Below are 16,468 nucleotides of genomic sequence, written 5' to 3'. Positions count from 1 at the left end.
GTGCACATTTTCTACCACCAAGAAACCTGTATAACCTGCATCCCACCCCTCCCCCTGCATGTGTGGCAGATGATCTCCATTTTACTCTCTCTCCACTTTGATCACATTCAATATCTCCACAAAAGACCCACCATTATTATTTGGAATTTTCCCCTACAATCAGACCTGCCAAAAAGGCATCATTACATAATTTGTTTTCTATTGCTGATTATGAAGAGCATATGATGTTGTGCCTGCGCGATTTTGGATTTCTGATATTTTAGTAGTAAGTCTGGAGGGATTTCTGCCAAAAGCTTCTGGGTTCTGAGATTGGTTTGTGTGCTTCTGGGATCACGGCCATTCAGTTGCCAGAGGAGCCGTTCGTGGCGGGCAACTTGGGGCCTCGTCAGGGTAGGGAGAAGGGCCGGTTCCACCCCCCCATCCCATGAGGCCCCGCGTGTGTTGTCACTGCAGTCATTTACCTGGCTGTCCAATAGGCTCTGAAAAGGTGGCTGCCACCACACCACACCAGAAGGAAAAAGCAGAAGGGACAAATACCTTTCCTCACCCAGGGTGGCATGGTGCCGTAGTTTAATGCTCAGTACAGATGCATTTCTGCCAAAAGCCACTGGGTTCCAAGATTGGTTTGTGTACCTCCTGTCCTGTGTATTTCTAATTGACTTTGGTGATGGTTGTGCATTTATCTATGAGGATATTCACTGAACACTATATCTACCGCATAGTCTTCAACTACTAGCATACAAACCAGTACAGAACTGATCTACCAGTGTAAAAATGATAGAAATCCATGTGCACACTATTCACACACTAATTGCATATATTTATGACTATACTAACTATAATCTTAGTCGTATACTTTTTGAAATGGACAGATTGTACAGATTTCAAAGTTTAAGCTTCACTGAAGTTTTATCTAACTCAGTATTTCCAAGTATTGCTGGTTGCAGACTACTAGCTTGGGATCTTAGTCCAGGAAGACTAAGCTGTCCAGCATCACTGTCCAAATAAAACACCTGCTGCAGGATCACAAAGAAACACCACCCTAAAGCACTATGGGCTCCATCAAAGCATGTGCTGAGAAACTCATCAGGAATGCAAACATTTAAAAGAGTCCCCATCATCCATGAAAGATTTGGAGGCAGCAGACTTTTCTAAGAAGGAGAAGAAAGGGTGCATGCAACATGGAGCCTGAAACACAGAGCACAGCCCAACACAAGTAACGGAGGAAAAAGATGCTTTCAGGCCCTCACCCCAACAGGGAATAAAGTCCCACCTGCCTGGAGGGCAAGACTTATGCTGACAAAGACTGGCAGGGCTGCCTCCAGGGGCAGGAATGCAGCATCGCTCCGCTACAGAAGGTCATCCTGGGCGCCCATCTGGGATGCTGATCCTAGAAGTAGGAGCTCAGAGAAGTGAGGTGCTTGAATCAATAAGCTCAATGGAAAAGAAAATCTCCATTCCTAAAATGAAGGCATGAGGTTTTCAACTCCATTCAAGATATCAAAAGTTTCAAACATGTGAAAAAGTGTTCTCTAACCCTACACAGAGAGAAACCATCTAATAAATACCCCCCAGGAACCAGCTGAAGCTCCAAGCAAGACCTCGCCAATACATACAAATGTAGTAGTGCATGGACAGTAGTTCAGAACGCCACTTACAACAACGTAGGGCCAATCAAAATTTCTACATAGTAACCTCTTTTAAGTATACAGTGTCCTTGTCAGAGTATTTCTAGAAAATAAGACAGATAGAGTGGGATGCAACTGGAGCCGTGTAGATGGCTTCAACTGGCAGAGCACATGCCTCACTTGTGCATGCAAAGTCCCACTCCTGACACCACATGCTCTCTCCTGTCCCAGCACTGATAAAAGCAGACCTGGAGTCCCTGAGCATCACAAGACCCAGCATGTAAAAAGATCAGATCTGGCTCCTGCTCCAGTACCCTGGAAACTACAGGAATTTAGAATCTCAGCAACCCAGATCTCAACCCAGGAGAATCTGCATTTTAACAAGCTCCCTTAGTGATTCATGTACATGCTAATGTTTAGGAAGTGCTGTTTCATACACTTAAACTCACAGGATAAATAAATATTTCGAGTGAAAGGATGGAAAACAATCATAAAAGCCAACGAAGACCAAAAACAGAACAAAAATCTGGGACAACCATACTTATATCAGACCTAATCCCATTCAATATAAAGTAGAAACAATGATGGACACAACTTATTGATAAAGGGAACAACAGATCAAGAAATACTGTCACCAACATTTATGTACCAAATGAAGGTTCAGCAAAAAGTGAACACTTCTGCTCACAAAGCTCAAAAAATATATTGATGGAAAACCAATAGTAGCGAAAGATTTCAACACTTCAACACATCATTTTCACCACTATACAGATCAACTAGACACGTAAAGAAACAAGAGCCCTAAAAAAAAAGAGCTGAAAGAACTGGGTTTGCTGGGCAGATACAGGGCTTTGCATCCCCCAAACAAGAACACACATTCTTCTCCAATGCACAAGGAACACTCTCCGGGAAGATCACACATTAGGGCACAACTCAAACATACATAAACTTACAAGGATAGAACTGCACAAAGTAATTTCTCAGATCACAATGCCATTAAAGTAGAAATTAACCATTTTCTATAAAAGAAGTGGATTTCCACTTTCTGAAAATGAAGGTGATGGGAAGGGGGAGGAAGTGGGGGAGGGAAAATCTGGGAACTCTGGTGGAGGGAAGCTGACACTGATGGTAAGACTAGTATTGAAATACTATATGCCTATATACCACTGTCATTGTCACTGTCATCCCTCTGCTCATCAATTTGCTCAAATGGGCACCAGTAACATCTCCATTCTGAGACTTGTTACTGTTTTTGGCATATCGAATACGCCATGGGCAGCTTGTCAGGCTCTGCAGTGCGGGCGGGATACTCTTGGTAGCTTGCCAGGATTTCTGAGAGGGGCGAAAGAATCAAACTGGGGTCAGCCGTGTGCAAGGTAAACCACCCTACCCGCTGTGCTATTGCTCCAGCCCACAACACAACTATCAATATATTTTTAAACTGCAGTTCTCTCATTAAATTTTGAATATTCTGAATATTTTGAATATTGAATATTGAATAAATTTTGAATATTGAATGAAGAAATGCTGTTTCAGGTGCTGGAGCAACAGCACAGTGGGCAGGGAGCTTGTCTTACACAAGGCCAATCCAGGTTCAATACCCAGCATCCCATATGGTACCCCAAGCACTGCCAGTAGTGAATTCTGAGTGCCAAGCTAGGAGTGACCCCTGAGCATTTCCAGGTGTGGCCAAAAAAAACAAAAAGAGTTCTGACATATTTAACTTATGTCAGTTCTAAAATTTTCTAACTCCCTTCAGAAGGAAATCTGAAAGTAAGAAGTGTATTTATATTATTTATATAATTTACTTTTTGCTGAGTCAAACAAAACCATTCGATACCTACTGGCCCACTAATCTGAGTCTCTAGTCACTGTTTTCTCTTGTCTTTTAATTTAGCCTCTACCAGCCTTAGAGTAATCAATGTCCACTCCACTTGGCAAGAGAAAAGGAGAACATTTTTCCTGAATAAACCTGAATTAGCTTCATGGAAAGAATTCAGGTCTTGTAGGGTGTGGGATGGGTTAAGGCTCATGGGTCATTGCCAACCAGTAAATTCTTCGAAATATGAGTAAATACGGTACAGCACACCAATTCTGGACGTGGTGCATGGCCATGCCAACTGTTAGGCGTGTCTGTGTGTTGCCCTGGGTGGAGCTGGGTAAGCCCTGGAACCGAGCCAGTGCTTTAAAGGCTGGTGAAAAAGAGCAAGAAGGGCCAAGCAACATTCCCTGCATCCCCCAGGCTCCATGGTCCAAAGGGCTCAGACTGCCCTAGGCTACTCTTCGTCCTGCCCTTGACCTTCGAGTTAGGCAATGATTCTGGCATGCAGGCACTGCCAAATTTCCGACCCAACAACCAGAAGTCCAAGACGTTACACAGCCCAGCCCCTGAGCTGTGGGACTTGTGAACAAAGCATTACTTCTTAAGTGTACCTGGCTGCTTCCCCAAAATGTGGGATCCTAGGGCCCACGCCCAGAAAGGCGGTTTTACAGAAGGAAGCAAGGCCTCAGATACACACCAACAAGATGCTCAGGAAAGCTGGTCCTTCTGATACATGCTTCCATTGGGTATGGCCAGAGTGCAATACTCCCCTCTGGAAGGGAGCTCCCCAAGACACCCTTACCACATCACATACACAAACCCCACAGATACTGTGGGACCACAAGGGTTGAGCATTGGTGAATTCAAGCGGTAGCAGAAATGTCACCACATTCCAGAATTCACCAGATGCAGTGTTCTCGGAAAGTTCAGAAACCCAGTGCTGAGCAAATAAGTGATGGCTTAAAGCTCACATAGCAAGAGCAAATCTTCAAACATACTAAGAATAGCTCCCACTTTTATTCTACCAGTCTGGAATTTCCCCTAACTCCTGAAAAAAACAATACTGAAAGATCAGAGATTGTTAGCCCTGTGACAGCAGTAATAGTACCGGCACCCTATCAGGAAGCGCCCCACTTCCCCATTTCACTGCAGTCAGCCAACATCCCATACCACAGTTAAGCCATGCCAACAACCCGCATCTTAACTGTTTATCTGTGGGTGCGCAGAGCTTGGTGCTGCAGGGGCTAGGAGAGGAAAAGCTCAACATGTTTCCCATTTCCTGCCCAACTCGCTACACACAGAGAGGTGGGGAGATATGCTCAAACACAGAGGAACACCACAGAACAGACACAGCAAAGGAGGACAAGCAATTCCACAGCCAGTTACTCCGGCCAGAGTCTCTGCGGCTCAGTGCTTGGTCCCCCACGCCAACCCTTTGGTGTTTGACAGAGAAGGGAGGCGCTCATCTTCCCTACTCCACTGGGAACCAGTGACCTCCTGCACAATAGCTCCCCGTTAAGACCGCTATCCACGCCCTAGCAGGGACGCCTTCCATCAACCACCCACAGATGGCCGCTGCTCAAAGGGACAGTCAGCATGTACAGATGACGGATTGTTCTGAACCGAGAGGGCCACGCATCCCCCTGCCTGCAGAGCAATCTGTGGACACCAGCCAGGGTGCTGCTCTCCACGCGCTTCATCTCTGCCCTCTCGGCTACATCCTCGTCACCGACCTGGCTCTTCAAAGCACATCCACCCACAGATGAGAGCAAAAGACACAACTGTGACCAGAGGTGCTTGCCTTAGGCGTTTTACGCAAACCAAGTCCAGGTGAAGAAGTGTAGACAGGCCCTCCTACTAGCTTCTCAGCAGAAAAAGTCCAGTGTTCCTGGGAACCACTGTTTGTTTACCCGGTAGCTCCCACCCCAACCACCACCTGGCTGGGAGATAAGGACAGGTTGATTTGGTGCAGTTATGTCTTGTTGCATAGTAAACAAGAATGCTTACATAACATGCCCCACAGCTACCACCCAGAGACCTGGGGGAAAGTAGCACTCTCAGAACTGCCTGGAGGGAGCAAGAAATTTGCTGGCTGGGGCCTTTCCATTCTGGGGGATAAAGCTGGCAAGAGCCACTCCCAGCGCCGACATCCACATTCAGCTGCCTGCACCAAGTATGGAAGACTAGACCCACAGAGTGTGGAAGAGCTGACCCCCAAGTTCTGGGCACCATCGGACACAGCCCCCAGGCTCTGACAGAGAAAATCAGGCAGCCATTGCAGTAAGGCTTTGACATAGCCCAGGGCCCCCAGAAGCCCAAGGGGCCCACTCCTAGCACTCTCTGTGGACCGTGAACTGTGCAGAGCTCCACCACTTCCCACCTCACTCTTCAGTCTAGAGGACGGCACCTTCCAGAGAGAAGGAGCTGAACAGCTGATCTGTGTGCAATGCAGAACTCCAGGCCCAAAGCCTACAGCCCCACAGGATGCAGTGATCCTCCAGGCCTCATTAAAGCCTCACATCCTGGATCCTATCTCAGGGTGATCCGGAAAATTACCTTCCTCCCACAAAGGCCCTGTCCTCTCCCGAGGCCACTTTCGCCCAAATAGGCAAGGACACACATGCACCAGCATTTTCAGACCCTCAAAATTCTCCTAACCCAGGCAGAGCATTAGGCTGGGATGTCAGGTGGAGATGTGCTGGTTTCCCCTATTCTTTACACCCAGCCCGGGCCTGTGTGAGAGCCAAGGCCAGTCCAATCAGGTTTCACAGGCATTCACATACAACCCAAAATATCAGAGGAAGAACACAGACAGAGGCTACCTTGAAGTCATGGACATAAAGCTCTTCCATGTCAAAGAGGAAGTAAAGTTTTATTTTAAGTGAGAGCAATGAAAATTACAGGTGTAAACGTGGAACTCCTAGCACAGACTAATTACTTTATATACATAAACCCACACATCTGAATATAAATGCATTAATACACACATGCAGCCCCAGATCACAAAGGAGAAAAAAAAGAGCTGGAGATGCTCCGTTATTTGGACAGGGGGCAGGTGTGGAGAGCAGTCAATGCCATACTCATCTCTCAAAGAACCAGGTAGGAAGAACTGCAAGCTGTAGCAACAGGGACACTCCACTCTGCACAAGAATTTTAGACTGTGTCCAAGCAGGCAAGGTGTTGGAAAGCCCGCATGGTACTGTGCTGTAGTACAGGGCAGCAGCCAAGCCACGTGTCCATCACAATGGGGCATCTGTCTCACTCCCACCAGAAGAAGACAAACGTTCTCCAACACGAGAGCTGCCCACAGAGGAGAGGTACCAGTGCACTCCAGACATGTGCTGTGAAAATTTCAAACTCCATCACACAAAAGTAGGTATTGGCATTCTGGAGAGGAATCAACCCAAACATGGAGTCAGCCCTGCTCACAGCCCAGGCTGGTACCTGCTGGCCAATCATTGGAGACAGTGTCTGTTCTCTGCTCAGAAATCTGTCAAGGACATTCCTTTTTGAGGGCCGATGGAACATCATAATGCACGTGAGGTACTCTTGCAGCTGCAAACTCAGGTTCTTTGTGATTGGACTTTTAAAAAAATTCTTTAAGTTCTTTCCTCCCATTTTTCTCTTCTGTTTTCTCTGAGATGTCTTTTAGGGCTAGATAAATAGTACAAGTGGTGAAGCAACTTGCCTTGCATGCTGGCTTGCACCCTCAACACCCTAGATACTGCCAGGGAGGATTCTGAGCACACAGAGAGGAGAAAGTCCTGAGCAACACAGGACGTAGTCCAAAACAAAAAGAAAAAGAAAGAAAGGAAGGAAGGATGATAGGAAGGATAAAAGAGAAAGAAGACCAAGAATGTCTTTTATTTACATGTTAGTTTCCTAGGTTAGTTCTCTAATAACCTCTTTCCTGGTCTATAGTATTCTAAGTTGTGAGATATCAATTTGACGTTTTGGCCTTTCTATTGGATTGTACATTTATATCTTCATTTCCAGGGGTCTTTTGGATTTTTTTTTTATTTTAATAGACCATTTTTAGAGCAGCTTTTAAGTCCATGCAAAATTGAGCAGAAAACGGATTTTTTTTATAGCCTTTCGTTCCTTTCTTCTGGAAGCCTCTACTACTATCAACACCCCATCCATCTCCTGAGAGGGGTGGTCATTTTGGTCAGGCCTGACTTTGACAGAACATCACCCCAAAGGATTTTTTAATAGCACAATATTTTCATTTCTCGCCATTTTTAAAAATCAAAGTGCCTTTTGCTTTGGTGTCTTTAAAAGTACTCCCCAAACTCCCCACGCAGTTTCTTCTCTCCAACCCGAGGCCAAGGCACCCAGACGGTTCCCACAGGGCCACGGTGCTCTGACATCCTCCAAGCTTCCAGCTGGTCACAGCGCTCCAACATTCCGCACAGTCTTTGCTGCCGTGCTCCGACGCCCTGCACACGGGCTGTGGCTGTGTCCCGACGTCCTCCACGGGGGCTGTGGCTGCTGTGTCCCAGTGTCCTGCATGCGGGCTGTGTCCTGACATCCTCCACGGGCTGTGGCTGCTGTGTCCCAACGTCCTGCATGAGGGCTGTGGCTGTTGTATTCTGCAGTCCTCCACGCCTCCGGGTGGCTGCAGCGTTCTGATGTCCACACAGCCCAACGGCTGCAGCATTCAGATGCTCTCCACACAGCCCTGTGGCCGCAACGTCCCCACGTCCTCCACAGTGCTGTGGCCACAGCGTCCCCACATCCTCCACAGCCCTGGGGCCGAGCTTCCGGTAGAACTGTTCTACTACTGTCCTCCAAACTTCCAGACAAGGAGAACAACAACAAGCCACACAGGTTATGAACACAGAATCAAGAAACAAGCTGGCTTCATTCTCAACCATTTCCTACATAAAAATCACAGCAGCCTTCACATTTCTGAGGGAAACACTCTCCCGTTCAGAAGCCTATCCTCAAACTATTGGCACTGGAAGTACAAGGGCAACTTCAAACCACAAAGTCTCAAGAGAGCTTGCATGCAGCTCATTGTTGGGAACTATTAAATTCTGAGAGAAACAGGCAATGTCATGATATACAACAGAAAGGTTAAGAGCATCTGCAGATGGTGGGGAAGAAAGATGGGATAATAACTGAGCAAAGAACTAGAGGCAACCAAGTTCAATGCAAACTAAAAGGCACATTAAAAACTGTTCCCAGAAACTAAAAAATGGAAGAAAAAACCATCATTTCTGAAAGGAGAATTTCAGGCTTATGTTTGTTTGAAGCAAGAGTGGGAAAACAGGGATAACTACATTAAATACTAAGCAAAAACAGCTCCAGAAGAAAACAAAATACCCTGTGAGGCAGTAAAAAGGTATTACAGTGTAAGCAGAAAGTGCGTGTGTGAGAAGGTATGGACAGAGGGCAAACTCCTCACCTTCTCAGGAGGAAAAAAAAAATTAAAAGGATCAAATTAAAACTAGGGGATAAGGGAGAATGAGGCAGGAGGCACAGAAATGCAATATGTTACATAAGCATCAACTTTGAACTACTGAAGGCAAATACTAAAACACTGCCCGATCAGGCTGGCTACTTGGAGAGAATTATTTGACTCAGATACTTAGCACTGTGATTGAAAAATCAAACTAAATTATACGTAACCTGCCCAGAAAAAGTATATTAAAAACCCAGATAACACTTCAGAGGGAAAAAAGTTGTTCGGTGGCCAGGATCGTCAGAGGGCAGGGTCCACCTGGGGACGGTAAACCATGTCAGAAGCTACTACGCTGATGGTGAGTTCTCAGGCCCCAGGGCAGAGACAGGACCCACCCTATTAGGAGGTGAGCCACACAGATGTGAGAGTCCATCCAGTCTCTTTCCCACCCCAAATCTCTATCACAGCAATAGAGGCCAGTTGAGGGCTCATGCTCTGAATTCTCTAGAAATACCCTGTGAGTTCAGAAGACCCACAGTTCAGAAGAGATCAGGTATCCTAGGAAAAGCAAACTGGATGCAGCCTGTGCTGGCCTAGCAGAACATGAGGCAGTGGACAAGATCTTACCCAACCTCCCACTGATGGAGAAATATTCAGAGAGTGACACTGCCAAAGGATAAAAGCTTAAAAAGCAAATAAACCAAAGATCCAGCTCCTCTGGAAAGAGCATTTACAGATGCTCAAGAAACATCTCAAGGGGATCTAAGAGACTTGGAGCGAGTGACTTTGGCAGTAGCTGCTGTTGACTCCCACAAGACAGAATAAGGAAAAGGTTTCGCAGGATGTCTTCAGATACTTTTCATGGACTTTTTCAGACAGTCCCACTGATCGCCCTGAGTGACACTAAATTAATTGTTCTACTTGCAGTGAAACAAAGATGAAGATCTCAGCTGCCAAGTTCACTTTGCATTGCAGAGACAATAATGATACAATGCCAGGGTCCACGTGGAGTGCCTTTTGAGTCCACCTACCAGGTAGGGTCTGCAGATGTGGCAGGAAATTCCAAAGAACTTCAGAGAGAAGCAGAAGGCCCATCGGAGCCACCTCAGACTGCCAAACCATCTGTCTACCTCAGTTCAATCCAGCCAGAAGTAGCCTCCAGAAACCGACTTCTCTGAGGCCTGAAGACACAACAGACTGATCTGCTCTTAAGATCCAGAGTCCCTGAAGACGCAGCACAGAGTCGCACACATGCCTCCTGTCTCTTGATCTTTTTGAGCGGAAACCAATTTCTTTTTTTTTTCTTTTTGGGTCACACCCAGCAATGCACAGGGGTCACTCCTGGCTCAGGAATCACCCCTGGAGGTGCTCAGGGGACCATATGGGATGCTAGGATTTGAACCCGGGTCGGCCGCGTGCAAGGCAAACGCCCTACCCACTGTGCTATCACTCCAGCCCCTGGAAACCAATTTCTGATCCCTGCTGTCCACTACCATGTGACTCACTGATTGGCAGCCCGGAAAAGTATCCATTTTTGCTCTCCAAATGCAACCTTGGAGAAAGACCAAACTCCTCTGTTGGCCACACACTGGTGAGGAGGCTTCTCACTCAGGGACTTGTGTGAGAAAGTTACGGCCAGTTAAGAGTTTTATACAACTGACACAATGCACACGTAGGCAAAATTTGAAAAAGCAGGGACACCTATTAACAGACTCCAGCAAGCAGGATAAGCAAGTACACAGCTTACACTCAGACAACGGGAGGCAGAGTCTTTGAGCTACCCCAAGTGCCACCCTCTGTGCCAAGGCTCACATAACTCCAAGGCATCAATTTCCCAGTTCTCCAAGGGCAACGCCCCTTTGATCCACACTTTACTGATGAGCTTGGTTAACCCAGCAGGCATACTGAGTATGTCCAGGGGTTCTGCTTCACTGGAATAATCAGTACTGGCCACTGCCCCAGTTTGAAAAAACAAAAACAATAACAAAATGAAGGGAGCAGAATGGCAGGTGAGAGTTCTTGCCCAACACGCCCCCCCGCCCCCCATAATGAATGCCAACCAACCACAAGTTGACTTTGGATGGTTCCATCAAAATAACAAGATCCTCAAATTAAAGATACGGACAATCAAGAAAATTCTTCCCTAAATCTGTACGTAAACTCAGTGACTGAAAATACTAAGATTCCGGTTTCCAGTGACATATACTCATGACCAAAACACTTCACCCCGAGTGCTCCCAGCAGGATCCCTGAAGCCAGTCTCTGAGGGTCGGGAAAGTCATCCCCAGCTTTCAGAGATGAAGAGAACCTATAGAAGCTAGGAAGGCCTCACCCCTCCCCACACTCGATCTCTTCATCCCACAGGCAAAAGGAAAATATCCACACAGCCAAACGTCCTTCTGGGAGGAAAGTCAGAATCACTCATGTCTGCCATGGGAGAGATTTGGGTAAGTGATGACTGGCTGACTTTGTTACCATCTCAAAGGCAGCCCAGCTTTCGCCTTCCCTTATTAGGGAAGAGCTGTCAAGCTCAGAGACTTGAAGTTTTACCTGCTTTAAACCTTCATAACCACCCTGGTGACCTCCAGGAACAAGACAAAGTCTATTCCTCGGGGATCTGTCCAGAAGTGAATCCCTGCCGTAAAGGAGAGGGAAGCAGGCAGACACACTGCCCAGGAGTATGCCACTCCAAACATCAAATGCAACAGCAGGGGTCTGGGACACAAGATTAATCATGCCCCCTGAGGGCTGTGAGCATACAGACCCAGTACAAGGTTCCCTCCTGCAGCCCAAAGCATCCAGTAGACCACACCTACTAAGGAGATGACCACCTTTATTTCTTCCATGATCTCCTATATCTAGTTACATTTTTCTTTAGAGATCATTTGGAAATATCCCTATAAAAGTTTTATTTAAATTGTGAACATATGGGGCTGGAGTGATAGTACAGTGGAGGGTGTTTGCCTTGCATGCGGCTGACCGGGGTTCAATCCCCGGCATCCCATATGGTCCCCTGAGCACCACCAGGAGGGATTCCTGAGTGCAGAGCCAGGAGTAACCCCTGCGTATCACCAAGTGTGACCCAAAATGAAAAAAAAATTGAACATATGAATGGCTATTTACATGAAAGACGAGGCTCTCCTGGAGAGCCTAGGCAATTCTGCATGAGTCTAACACTATACGATGCTCAAGGTCCCAAATAGCACGAAACCTGCTGCAGTCAGCTGTGAGTTTGAAAAGCAGGCCTCCAGTACACACAGCCACTGTGCCACTGGGCTTCCCCTGTGGCTTAATAGAGGAAGAAACAGGGCCCTTAGATTACACCACCTTTAAATCACTAGGTTTTACAAGATACACCAAGCCAGAATTCCTACAGCTCTAAGATGAAACTGAAGACACAAGAGATGCCTTTGTTCAAACAGGAGTTTGGTATCGATATGTTAAAAGATCTCAGATCAGTCCAATCATCAAAATCAAAATTCTAGTTTAGTACCTTGATTCTGTCTTTGCTCTTCTCTCCTATGGCAGGCTGATAGGATATATCGATCATCATTGTTAGTAGCCAAAGGCTGCCCTGGGTTCAAATCCTGGGGCCACTACCACACAAAGCCCAGAAAAAATTGCTGCCATAAAATTACAGAGGGTCTGGTCTGGCTTCCTGGTCAACACAAAGGCATTCACTGCCCCCAAACAGTACAACCCAGAGTGATACACATCTTTATTTCAAAATCCCCCATATTTCAAGAGTTAAAAATAACATGAAAGGTATGGATGGATTCATTAAAACAGCATATTCAATGCCACAAATGATTTCTCCCCAAACAAATGTGCAATGAAGTATAATAAGATAACTATGGGAAAATTCTGATAATGAATGGGAGCCTGGATGGCTGGGGTCCACCTGATTAAGGGATGCCCAAAAAGCCTCTTGACTCTCCTGGTGAGTGAGGGCACAGGAACTCGCCGCAGATCACTGCCCTTTCAGAACAAGATGTTCTTGCACAGAAGCATAAAACATATGAGGGAAGGGGGAGAACGGTCAAGTTGAGGCACTCAAGACAACTCTGTCATCTGCTGACTCTAGGCATGCCAACTCACCTTGCATGCCAAAGGCCTTGCCTTTCAGGTGAGCTGCAGAAGATGACAGGCAGGAAGGTTTCCTCAAGTCTCTAGCGCTACACTCCTCCACGACAAAGGCACTCTGCTGGGCAATAACTAATGGTCTGCCCCTCTGGCCCATCCCCTCCCTAAGCTCTGGGGATTGGACGGGTCCAGCCCTGCTCTTTCAAATACTCCCAATAATGCTTAAACATTCGATGCAGTAATCTTAGAGTTCTGATTTCTAAGCAGAATAATCTCGTCCTCGGAATCATTTCTGGAAAACTATTTGGTTTCAGGGCTTTTCTTTAACTAAATACTTCCTTAAAAGACTTCATCACCACCCAGTCCACCTATTTTCTTTCTTCCTGGAAAGAAAGAAGAAGACTCCAGATCACCTCTTGTGAGAAACTGCCAGTTTTATGCTTAAATCCTCAGCAACGCCTGTTGCTGTGCCAACAAATATGTTCTTAGTAAACCCCAAGTAAAAGTTAAATGGAGCACCATTTTTTGAAACTCAGGGGCCGCAAACAGCTGAATCAGCATTTTCAGAAACAAAGTGTTCTGGGCCAGGCCTTTTAAAGAGCAGCAAAGAGAAAGTTGTGCAATAACGCATATTTACTCACTCACAAGCACTACTTATTTTGGTCTTTTTCTCTGCATCTCTTCAATGAAAAGAGCCTAACATTTACAATTCTTTCGGATGCATCCTCAGAAAGATCTAGGCCTGCGTAAGTCACCTGTGGCGCCCCTCCTTTAACTAACGGTCAGGTCAAGGCAAAGGACAAAGGCGACAGGAAAAGGAGAAAAGTAAAGAATACCCTAATTTCCATCATGCACGCGCTCGGGCCTTAGCGGGCCGGCGGTTAGAGAGGATCGGCAAAGGCAGAGAGTTGCATCAGAAATTTCCTCCCGTGAACCGTCTGTTTCTTATCACAGTCGCCGGCTGGCAGGCTGGGCGGGGAACCCTCGCCCCCTCAACTTGGTGCCGGGTGCCCTGCCGCGGGGAACCGGGTCACCAGCAGAACCCGCGCCAGGCGGGGCCACGCTGGGCTCTGGGCGCGTCCAGCCCGGTGCCCGGCGGAGCCGAGCTGCAGGGACGCCGGCCCCAGGCCTCAGTGCCGGGGGACGGCGCGGCCGGCCCGGGGGGAGCGCACGTCCCGCCCGCGGGCCGCCGGGGAGGCGCCGCCCTTCCGCCCCGCGCAGCGCCCGCATCCCGGCCGGGCACACAATGCCGCGGCCGCCGCCCGCCCGCCCGCCCCGCCGGCCCGTACCTGCCGCGGGCCGCTCCCGACCGCCTCCGCGTGGCCGCCGGCGACACTCGGCGACAGTCGGCGCGGCCGGGGCGGGCGCGGCCGTCGCTGCGCGGAGCCGGGGCGCGGGGGCGGCCTCCGAGCGCCCAGCCCGGCCGCGGCCTCTCGGCTCCCCGCCCCCGCGAGGGGCTTTAACGGCGCCGGCCCCGCCCGCCCGCCGCGGCCGCTCCTCCCCCGCCCGGCCCGGCGCAGGGCGTGGCGGGCCCAGGCCGCCGTCCGGAAGGGCGCGAGCCCAGCGCCGGCCCCGGGACGCGGCCTGCCCGCCGGCGCGCGCCCCCCGCGCCCCCCCGGCACGGGACGGGAGCCCGCGCGAGCGCCGCGGCCCCCGCGCCTCAGCCAGGCCGGTCGCGGGACGGAGCGCGACTGACGCCGGGAACCCGCGAGCGCATGGTACGTGTCTGTGCAGCGCGGCCGCCGGCAAGATTGTGACATTCATGTGAGAACGGTGGAGTACAGAGTGACAAGTGATTCGCCTCCAGGCCTTGTGGGCGGAGGGTGCGTTAGGCGAACTCGGAGGTGGGTGCTCCCAGCCCTGCTGCACACCCAGCCCAGTCCAGCTGGGAGAACTTCGCCAGAAAGTGCAGGGAGGACTCAGACCCAGCTATGGGGCCAGTGTCCGCTTTAGGCCGGACCATGGCTCAGGCTCCCCCACTTCGGACAGATGTAATCAATGAGAGGTTATCCTTTCCTCTTACTGAAATAGTCCCGCTGGTCCAAGCTCATGAAACCATAAGACGAGAATTTGGAGAATGACTTGAAGGATCAAAAGGGAGGAAATTTCACAAAGAACTCCTGTCGAGACAAAGGACTAGAGAAAATAAAATAAGGCAAGCTGAATTTTAGTCAGTTTTGCTGAAGTCTGCCATTACCAATAAACACCTCCACAAACCAGAAACCCAAAATGACAGGTGTTTTCTATAGGTGTCCGAAAAACATTTAAACACAATCATTTTTCTTGCGGATCGAAATGCTTAGTCCCTGCTTCTAATACGTCGGTACATCGTTCCTAAGATAAGAGTATTATATAACAACAGTACACTTACGAATTCTTAAAATTACATCACAGATTGATCTGTTAATAAGATCCCTTGTGATATTTCCCTTCCATCACCAGATTCCGTCTAGGGTCAGCAATTACATGTAGCAGTCTCAAAACATGTAGGCTTTCAAACATTGCTGTTCCCTGAGAAGGGGGCACGATAAATGGCCTCAACTGTTTGCATGCTGACATCAAAACCCAGAATTCTTGTGACAGGCCTTCATGCCCCACATTTCTGACTCCCCAGGGACATCTCTGCGTGCCCCTCCTCTCTGGCAGGCTTGTCTGGGGCTGCTTGACAGTTCAAGTTCATGAATGTGTCACTCTGTGACTGTGGAAGCTGCAGCTGTCCCCTGCACGGTGACCCTGGCAGAGTCAGTCCTGTGTGCGGTGCCTTCCCCCGCTTGGAATTTCGAATGCCCACTGCCCTCCCGAACCCTTCTGAGCAGGTCAGATTCCTCCGTGAAATGCCGTGGTGCGGTATTTGAATTTCTGGAGAACCCAGCCTATCAGGGCAAGGCTTAATGATTTTGTGTTCAGGAACTTACCTGAAGGGCAGTATACTTACTGGCTGGATCAGTGTCAGGGTAAGATATAAGGATTTGTGATAGTGAGTAATTTAATTATCCAAACATACTAGGCATTAGAAGGTCCTTCAGCTGAAAGAAAAGAAGCCAGTTGGGACCAGAGAGATAGCACAGTATCAGGTAAAGTGCTTGCCATGCAAGCAGCTGACCTGGGCTGCATTCCTGGTGTGGTGTATAGTCCCCCAAGCACTACCAAGAGTGATCCTTGAACACAGAGTAAGAAGCAAGGCTTTAGCACTGCCAGTGTGGTCCCAAAATAATAATAATAATACATAAAATTTAATTTAAAAATTTTTAAGGAAATTAATTGACTTTACTATAATTGCTAATGATTAATATCTGCCTCCCCAATGAACTGCAAGTGTGTGGCAAAGGCAACTTGTTGTCCAGTGGAGGGAGTATTTTACACCAAGAGGCCTTCAACAAGAAGTAATCAAGGAGCACTCCAGAGACACCACCACGCCTCCAGCCAGGATCCACGGCCTCAGGACCGAGCCTCGCAGAGAAATTAACCCAAAGAAAACTCAGGCTAAAATTATATAACAGTCACACACTCTATTTTCCAGTAATAACA

At 48.2% G+C, this 16,468-nt stretch overlaps 2 protein-coding genes across 6 annotated transcripts in view; both read right to left on the bottom strand.

The window, feature by feature from the left end:
- The window catches only part of GRB10 (growth factor receptor bound protein 10), a 207,274-nt gene extending 192,870 nt beyond the window's left edge, over positions 1–14,404 (bottom strand). For 3 of the 5 annotated variants that reach the window (XM_055126376.1, XM_055126373.1, XM_055126374.1), the window contains exon 1: positions 14,230–14,402. The gene's annotated coding sequence lies outside the window, so the exon portion shown is untranslated. Of the gene's footprint in view, positions 1–13,776; positions 14,036–14,229 lie in introns of those variants that run through there. The other 2 variants (XM_055126377.1, XM_055126375.1) reach the window with 2 other exon arrangements.
- LOC129402039 (uncharacterized) lies at positions 6,304–13,131 on the bottom strand. Its single transcript, XM_055126380.1, has 2 exons — positions 12,956–13,131; positions 6,304–8,245 (listed from the first exon to the last, which is right to left on the bottom strand). Exons 1-2 carry the CDS (start codon positions 13,095–13,097, stop codon positions 7,725–7,727), a joined length of 663 nt encoding a protein of 220 aa, XP_054982355.1. The 5' UTR covers positions 13,098–13,131; the 3' UTR covers positions 6,304–7,724.
- Positions 14,405–16,468: the final 2,064 nt, after the last annotated feature.

The sequence above is a fragment of the Sorex araneus genome, chromosome 2 (genome assembly GCF_027595985.1).
Source record: "Sorex araneus isolate mSorAra2 chromosome 2, mSorAra2.pri, whole genome shotgun sequence".
Lineage (NCBI taxonomy): Eukaryota > Metazoa > Chordata > Mammalia > Eulipotyphla > Soricidae > Sorex > Sorex araneus.
This window is presented reverse-complemented; position numbering and strand designations above follow the sequence as displayed.